The sequence below is a fragment of the Cucurbita moschata genome, unplaced genomic scaffold, assembly GCF_002738365.1.
Source record: "Cucurbita moschata cultivar Rifu unplaced genomic scaffold, Cmos_1.0 Cmo_Scf00038, whole genome shotgun sequence".
Taxonomy (NCBI): Eukaryota; Viridiplantae; Streptophyta; class Magnoliopsida; order Cucurbitales; family Cucurbitaceae; genus Cucurbita; species Cucurbita moschata.
Window position 1 is genome coordinate 1,868,465 of NW_019268554.1, and position 8,403 is coordinate 1,876,867.

The 8,403-nt window shown below is 36.1% G+C and overlaps 4 protein-coding genes across 4 annotated transcripts in view; 1 reads left to right on the forward strand and 3 right to left on the reverse strand.

Annotated features, from left to right (window-relative positions):
- LOC111432490 (pyrroline-5-carboxylate reductase-like) overlaps positions 1-447 on the reverse strand; it is a 4,982-nt gene extending 4,535 nt beyond the window's left edge. The window contains exon 1 of the mRNA XM_023069402.1: positions 131-447. Within this exon, the coding sequence (XP_022925170.1) occupies positions 131-331 (201 nt within the window). The 5' untranslated portion in view covers positions 332-447. The remainder of the gene's footprint in view (positions 1-130) is intronic.
- Positions 448-1,244: 797 nt separating this feature from the next.
- On the forward strand, positions 1,245-4,155 carry LOC111432492 (mitochondrial fission 1 protein A). The gene is made up of 5 exons (XM_023069404.1): positions 1,245-1,502; positions 1,877-2,015; positions 2,713-2,834; positions 3,658-3,721; positions 3,816-4,155. The coding sequence occupies exons 1-5, from the start codon at positions 1,410-1,412 to the stop codon at positions 3,899-3,901; spliced, it is 504 nt and encodes a 167-aa protein (XP_022925172.1). The 5' UTR covers positions 1,245-1,409; the 3' UTR covers positions 3,902-4,155.
- Positions 4,156-4,865: 710 nt separating this feature from the next.
- Positions 4,866-6,293, reverse strand: LOC111432486 (uncharacterized protein At5g39865-like). Its single transcript, XM_023069396.1, has one exon. The coding sequence runs from the start codon at positions 6,128-6,130 to the stop codon at positions 4,949-4,951; it is 1,182 nt and encodes a 393-aa protein (XP_022925164.1). The 5' UTR covers positions 6,131-6,293; the 3' UTR covers positions 4,866-4,948.
- A 1,886-nt stretch (positions 6,294-8,179) lies between these two features.
- LOC111432491 (tubulin-folding cofactor B) overlaps positions 8,180-8,403 on the reverse strand; it is a 4,448-nt gene continuing 4,224 nt past the window's right edge. Inside the window, exon 9 of the mRNA XM_023069403.1 lies at positions 8,180-8,382. The gene's annotated coding sequence lies outside the window, so the exon portion shown is untranslated. The remainder of the gene's footprint in view (positions 8,383-8,403) is intronic.

An 8,403-nucleotide genomic window follows, 5' to 3' on the forward strand; every position in this document is an offset into this window, starting at 1 on the left:
AAAAAAAAAAAAAAAAAAAAAAAAAAAAAAAAAAAAAAAAAAAAAAAAAGCAAAGGAAGATTATGGTTATGTAATAACACATAGACTGCAAAACAGAGGACTCGACTAGAAAGATGAGTCGTAATCTTACGTTGTCGTTCTTCGGGAGGACTCGAACCCCGAAAGATTCGAAAGCAATGCCGCGACTAGGGTTAGAGTGAACAGCCGTGGAGATTCGAGAAGCAGGTAAGAGGCCAGATTGAACAATTCCCTTCGCTATACTCTCGGCCATTTTTCCAGCTCCGATGAATCCTAAATTATAAGAATCAACCGAAATAGGAAGGATCTCCATTGATTCCGATCGAAAACTCTCCTCCGGCTACCGGCTGCTGTATCGTAATTCACGGTGGCGGCTCAACTGCGAAATGCCGTTTTCAAGAGTCCAAAATCGCTCCAACTTTTTTGAATCCTTTTATTCTCTTTTTTCTATTTTATACTGTGTTTTTTTCAAGTTAAATTACATTTTTAGTTCAATTTTTAAGTCAAAACCCACTTTTAACCCTCAAAAATTAATATTTTGATTCTTTTTTAACGAGCCAAGGAAAATATCTTATTTGGAATGTAATCTCCGTTCATTCACGTACCGCTCTTCTACTTTGGTACTACATACCCACCAACTATTACTTTAGTTCGTCCTTGAACCATATCCTACTACTAGTAGACGTTCTACTACTAATATCACGTGTAACCCTTCATGCCCGAGATTTAGAGTTCATATTCAATATTTAATGGTCCCGACATTTCCCTACATCTAATACAACATGATCATGTTACCTATTTAGTACCTCTAAAGCGAACATTACTATTCTCACAAACCAACATGGATTCTATTGAGTTTGTTAGGTTCGTAATATTTTATTGATATGACTCACTTCGTAATCTTAATAAATGATTTGATATAATTATCAGGAAGTTTTTAATTTTTCTTAATTTATTAATTGAAAATAAATAATATTTTATAAGAGATTATATATTTACACCCGAAAATGGAATCAATATATTTTTTAAATTTTAAAAAAGTTATTTTTATTAAGTGGAGAATAATAATAGGAAAAAATTATAAATTTAATTAAAATTACAATAAATGTATGTATTGCATGAAAAAAAATATATTTTTTTATTAATTTAATTTAAACGAATTCATAAAAAATTCATTTATTTTGTTCATTTAGTTAGGTTCATCCAATTTTTCGGATTACCCGGTTTTTTTGAACCCGTTATAAATATCTTGCCTTCTCGAGACGTCCAAAGTTCAATTTCTTCTTCGTTAATCATCTGTTTCGTTTCTTTGTCATTAAGATTCGGTGGAGATTTTATTGTATAAATTGGAAATTTTGATTTTTCTGAGATTCACGGAATCATCGGATTTAATGGAAGCAAAAATCGGCAAATTGTTCGAGTCCGTTACTTCGTTCTTCGGCGGTGGCGACCAGATCCCTTGGTGTGATCGCGACGTTATCGCTGTGAGTTTTCTTTTATTCTCTCAGATTCTCGCTTTATCATTACAATTTCTGGTTGGTCTCTGAGAAACTGAAAGAAAGAAATGGAGAAGAACTTGGCTAGGTTAAATGATGTCTTACCTCAAATTTGGCGGATTGGGTGAAGCATAAGCATTCGATTCTCACATTTGTCGATTAATTTTGGCGTGCTTAGATGCATCCCTGGAAAAGGATATGCGGTAGAAGTAATTAAACCCTGTAAAAGAAGAGATTGAATGTCTCCATACAAAAATTGGTGTATAATCGATCCAGGTTTATGGGGTGGAAGTAATTTGAAACCATGGTGAGATTGCAAATTGCAACATTGTATTTGATTTAGATTGCATACTGTAATGCAGGGGTGTGAAAGAGAAGTTGCAGAGGCCAATGAAGGCGCCTCTGAAGAACGCAAGAATGAAAGCATCATGAGGCTATCATGGGCACTTGTTCATTCAAGGCAATCGGAGGATATTAATCGTGGCATTGCAATGCTTGAAGGTAAATCTTCTGCAAAGAATTTCTATGGGTTTTTTAGAAACAGTATTGAACTCTGTCTTCCATATTCGTTTTGTTGTCAACTTCTTGGTTAAAAGCTCATCCCTTCCCATGAGCAGACTGATTCAATCCTAAGACCATCTAAACAATTCCCTTTATTTATGACCAACATCCATAACAACTTCCCTAACTAATTACTAGTATATCCCCTAATACCATTACTATCACAATCTTGTCATTGATGACTGTGACATTTATGAGTGACGTTTTGTAGGCTATTAACAAAGAAGATGGGTGTTTAATTCTTGCTGCTATCTGCTATGACCTGAAAGGCCAGTTTGTGTTCTCAATTATATGATTTCCTCCTGTCATCCAGAAAAATAGTTTCGTTTTTTAATATTCCAAATATAGTTTGACTTCCAAATTTGTGTCATCGAAAATATTTTCATATGCGATATGTGTGAACTTGGAAACGAGAACTCAAACTTCATGATCAACTTGCCTTGGAATTCTACTAGAAATGAGCTTCGACCTTAAAATGGGAGAAGCTCCTTCCAGTTGAAACCTTTTCTTCTTGCTTGATATATATATTCACGTTCTCAAACTTCAGTTTGTAGTTATTTAAGATTAGCCATTTTTCTCAAAGCTTATTATTTTCATGGTTCAGTTTTTAAAGTTGGATTAGCGTGTCATTTTGCAGCTTCCTTAATCAATGCTAGAACCCCTTTGGACCGGAGGGAGAAACTCTATTTGCTGGCTGTTGGATATTACAGAAGTGGTGAATATGCAAGGAGTCGGCAGCTTGTAGAACAATGTTTAGAGGTTTGTTCTTTCTTAGGCATGCAACTTGGTATTCTGCCAGCTATAAATTCATTGGTGACATCACACATAATTGCACAATGTCTTGCTTCAATTCCTATTTAATTTAAATGCTTCAGCTTGTAATTTTGTTTGTTAGATCATGCATTTCCTTTCTGAACCGTACTTACAAGTTACATGTTGACGAAACCTTAAACTATATCATCGTAAGAAGTATAGATACGGACACGAAAAGACACGTTAATGTCTAAAAAAAAACTAGGACACTGACACGTTGGTTGCGAGTGGTCAACAATGTTTCTTGTTAGGGGTTCTATATTTCATAACTTCCTGTCCTGTTTTTTTTTGTTTTTGTTTTTCTAAATTTAAATGATTTAGGCTTTTTGTTTCAAAATGTATCCAAGTCGTGTCTAGCTATCTCCAAAATTAAAAAAAATTAAAAAAAAAAAATGTAAAATAGTGTCGTGTCCGAAAGGTGGTCAACAATGATTTAGGCTTTTTAAAAGATGTATGTTTATCCGACACATGTCTGAAGCGTTTTCAGATGTATCCGTATCCAACACATGTCAAAGCTTATTCGACACGTGTCTTGTGTCCGAATTTAACCGTATCCGATAAGAATCTGACACAAACACTCGACCTGAACTTAAGTGTCCGTGCCTCACAGATATCATCTATGATCCTATTAGTAAAAAGATCATTCCAAAACATATGGTGCACGACTCATCATACTTTTTAATCAATCAAAGGCATATTTTGATGAATGAAGGAATGACCCTTGGCACTGATTGACTTTGTTATAACTGAATTCCTTGGGTTTTTGTAGATTGCACCTGATTGGAGGCAAGCTTTAACACTTAAAAAGACCGTAGAAGACCAAATTGGAAAAGGTATAATGAAACATAAAATACCTTTTCTTGAATCTTTTTTACTGTATCGAATCATAAGCTGAAAGAATTTGGTTCATGTTATGTCAATTTGCAGATGGAATCATCGGTATTGGCATTACAGCTACAGCTGTGGGACTTGTAGCTGCTGGGATCGCAGCGGCAGTTAGTCGAAGAGGTTGAAATCTAACACACTCACACCAAAATATGCACACAATTTAAGTGTTTCCCTCAAGAATGGTTGTCTAATATTATCAGTTTCGCCATGATAAGCATGTAATATTATCAGTTTCGCCTCAAGAATGGTTGTCTACTAGGTGACTCCTGTATCTTTTTTTTTTTCTTTATTTATTTTTCTTTTGTATGAGAAATACTCTCTGTTTGTATGCATCTTTCCCCAATGTTCATTTTTATTCTAGTGCCAAAAATGTTGGTGATAGATTTTTGTTTGGAAACATTAGGTCATACATAAATTATAGGGATTGTTATAGGGTTCTCCCTGCTAGAAAACTTGTATCCCAACTCTTCTAAGAGTTGTCGAACGGACCAAGCTGAAGCTTCTGCCCTTTACATGTTATGCTCAAACTTGGTGTTAGCTTTGTTGGGAAGTCTTTGCTTCTTCAAGAATATTGTGACCTCCGATAGAAATTGGAGATGCTTTTAATCATGGAGTTATGCTTACGTTGTGAAACTCTTTGCTTTCTAAGATAGTTGACTTTGACGTGATCACTGAAAACTGTACGGGTTTGTTTGAAATGAAATTGATTGTGCGATGAAGTTGATATATGGACAAAATCTTCTCATTTAGTTGAGAAGGTTTGTTAGTGGCTCACAATATGGGAATAGGGATTTAAAAGAATTTAGAATTCAAGTTAGGCACATCATTTAGATATATTAGCCTATTCAAATGAGCAATCTTAGATTTCTATTCCAAAACAGGTGCATTATAAAGAAAAAAGATAGACTAACACACCCAATGCAACCATAAAAATAGTTCTATAATTCTTACGCTTAACTTATTCACTCATGTTCGTGATATTACATCGTGTATACCAAATCATCTTTTGATGGTCAAATCAATGCACCACATTAATATCGACAAACTTTTGGTAATAAAATTTTAAAGCTTTTGAACTAAAATCCGTTATTAACTTCGTAAGATTAGTCCATTTCATTTCAACACATTTCTTGAAGCCAAAACTCCAACGATTTTGCACTTACATCAAGAACTCATGAACAACAACAAAAAGGGCATCTTATCAATCCATTCTCATTGCACTTAGAGCACCTCCTCAACCCTCCATCTTGCCCAAACAACTTCCTACTCCCATTGCAATTAGGACATGGCACAAACCTAGCATCCCCACACCTTTCACACATAGACCTCATTCCCGCCGCCGGGAACCCCTCCAACATTCCGGCCAACTCCCCACCCTCGTTCATTTGTCGAATCTCCTCTGCGCCGCCCACGTGCTTCCCGCCGATGAAAACCTGTGGTAAGCTCGTGGGCGCAACCCCACCAAGCTTCGTCTGCAACTCTTTTTTGAAGAACGAATCCATTGAAATGTCCCTCTCATCTACCAAAACTCGAAACCCTCTGAAGATTGTGCGAACCAAACAGCAATCCTCGTAGGTTTTTCGGATTCCTCGAAGGCTTGTGAAGTATATCACTATTGTTCTGTTTTGGGTGTCCAGGAAGTTGGGCGACCAATGATTTGAAAATGATGAGCTACGGCGGTTTTGTGCCTGATGGACGCCGAGTTGCCGGGAAGATAGTGCTCTGGTATATGTTGAAGCCACGTTTGGATCTAATTTTGCGAGAAGGGATTCCTCTGAAATGAACTGCCAGAATGGTTTCTTCGGCGACCATGGCGGAATTGAACTGATTTCTTCCTCCATTTTCGCCGGACTCTTCTTTACTAATCCTTCAAACCGGTTTTCCGAGGTGGGTTTCGCCGGAATCGAACTGGGTTTGGCCGGAATTGAACTGGGCTTCACCGGAGAGTGATCACAATCGGAGTTGAACTCGTCGTCATCAAGGCCATCCATGAGTTCCCATGTGTTGATGACAGAGTCAGGGGAAAGGGAAATCTGGTCGGAGAAATTGGTGGGCTTTTCAGCCTTAGCATGGACAGCCACCGCCGCCGGCCGTCCAGAAAACTGGGAATTGGTTGGACGGTCAATGAGGAGAAGAGAGCCATAGGTGGTGGAAGTGAGAGAAACCAAGTGGTGGGTGTCGCCCTTCTTCGCCGGCGGGTGGTGGACAATCGGCGTCGGGAGAGAGAAAGCCCGCCCAACCGCCGGCGAAGAACCAGCCGATCCAGAAGCCGAAGGAGAAGAGAAAGATTCAGAATGTCGGGAGGGACGAGCGGCGGCGGCGGCGGCAACAGGCTTTGAAGCAGAGCAACCCATGGAAAAACAGAGAGAAATAGAAGAGGGGGGGGCAGAGGAACAATGGAGTTTTTCTCTCTCTAGAAGGAAGGAGGAGAGGTTTTTAGAGAGAGAAAGAGGGGGTTTGGTGAGAGAGAGTAATCAGAAGGAGTTGGAAAATGATGGGTTTAGGGAGTGGCGACGAAGGAAGAAGATGAAAAGGAAATCAATTCATAATTAAATTTGAAAGTCCGGTAATTTGGTTGGGGATTTAGGGATTTTTTTTTTTTTTTAGAAAAAAGAATTCCAATTATTATTATTATTATTTTCTTTTTTTAACATAAAATAGCATAAGATATTTATTTTTTAACATGAAATATAAGTTATCCTCAAATTAACGAGGTATAAATTTGATTTTTTAATTTTTTAGAATTTTAATAAATATCATGAAAAAAAATTAAGTGATGCAAGTAATAGGGATTATATTTTATTAATTAAATATATAAGTTATGTTCTTATCACTATTTTAATTAAAAAATTAAACTGTTTTTTTTTTAAGTTTAACTTAATATATATATTAGGACCCAATGAATTAAAAAAATAACCCATTCATAATTTATTTTTTTTTATAATAAATTATTTAAAAAAATTAGTTGAAAAAAAAGAGAGAAAAATAGCCCAAAAAAAAAAAACATTTTAGTTTTGTAAACACACATGAAGGTCATCTTCAATCAACATCAGTTTATTGAAAAATAATTATATATTTTTTTTCTTTTTCTTTTTACGACAAGAAAAAGTAATTTTTACTCCAAAAAGCTGAATTTCTCAACTTTTTAATATTTTTTAGACAAAAAATTTCAAACAATAAAAAGTGAAACTTTTGAAATCAAATTCTTTTTGGAGGTAAAAAGTTTTGAATATTCCTAAAGTCTATTAATTTTACATATTTGAAAAATAGAAACCTAAAAGGGTAAAACTAAAAAAAAACAAGAGGAATAAAAGAAAAATAAATATATTAAAATGAAATTTAAAATATTAGTTTTATGAAAAATCCTTTATTCAAATTTAAAACAAAAGGAATTGAGTAAAAAAAGAAAAAAATTAATTTCAAACTAAAGATGAAGTAAAATGAAATATTGAGAAAGCTCCTCCCAACGTGACTATCGCAAATTCGATATATCTTTTGTTGTTATTTGTTTATGACATCATTTAACAATGTAAAATTACCCGTTGTCCAGTCGAGCAAGAAGACGATGACGATGGTGTGAAATAGAAGAGGAAAAAGGATGGGGAAAGTTGGCATCCTCCAATAAAACAGAGAATTGAAATGGACATATCAAAGGAAAGCATGTGAACAGCCAAGATGGTGAGATTTTTTGCCTTCAGCTACACACCCCATCTATCTATCTATCTCTCTGTGCCTTCTGAGTTTTGTAATTGTGTCTGAGCTGTTCATGTGTAGTGCTTGTCAAATCCAATTTTCTTCTTCTTCTTTCTCAAAAGAAGCTACAAAACCCTATCTCAATCCACTCAACTTTCTATATCATCCATAATAATGGTTATATTACACCACATTCCTCACCTTAAACAATGTTTCGTCTCCAATCGATCTGAGACCTTATAATTCTCCAATCCTCCCCTTTGGACGCTAGCATTCTCATTGGCATACCGTCCGATTTTAGATTTCACAATCCACCCCCCTTGGAGGCCAGCATCTTTGCTGACATACTGCTCGACGTCTGACTCTTATACCATTCGTAACAGTTTAACCGCTAGCAGATATTGTCTGCTTTAGCCTGTTACGTACCGTTGTTAGACTCACGGTTTTAAAACACATATACTCGAGAGAGAGGTTTCCACACTCTAAGGAATGCTTTGTTCCCCTCTCTAACCGATGTGAGACTTCACAATCCACCTCCTTTATGGACCCAACATCCTTACTAGAATACTGTCCGGTGTCTGACTCTGATACCATTTGTAACAACCCAAATCCACCACTAGCAAATATTATCTGCTTTTGTAACACACACGAAAGAACACCTTTTGAACGATCATTCAAGCTTCAGAGAGGTACAAAACAAACTTGCAAACAGCAATAGAATATGCAAAATCTTCATATCAATGCTATATCATTTCCATTTCAACTAACAAAACCATTTATAACACCCTAAAGAAAAGTTGCAACGGTTGTCAATACGACGATCAACGAAGAACAGATTCTTATCGTATTGTCGTTTTCTTCATCTCCATGCTTCCTTTCAAGAAGTTCCCCACAAAAAAAAAAAAAAAAAGGGGGGGGGGGGGGGGGGGGGGGG

Bases quoted from the DNA above. Each gene is read 5' to 3' on its own strand.
- LOC111432486 (XM_023069396.1), bottom strand. From the start codon at position 6,130: ATGGGTTGCTCTGCTTCAAAGCCTGTTGCCGCCGCCGCCGCCGCTCGT.
- LOC111432492 (XM_023069404.1), top strand. From the start codon at position 1,410: ATGGAAGCAAAAATCGGCAAATTGTTCGAGTCCGTTACTTCGTTCTTC. The intron at 2,016-2,712 runs GTAAATCTTCTG...GTCATTTTGCAG, and splicing joins TGGCATTGCAATGCTTGAAG to CTTCCTTAATCAATGCTAGA. The intron at 3,722-3,815 runs GTATAATGAAAC...GTCAATTTGCAG, and splicing joins AGAAGACCAAATTGGAAAAG to ATGGAATCATCGGTATTGGC.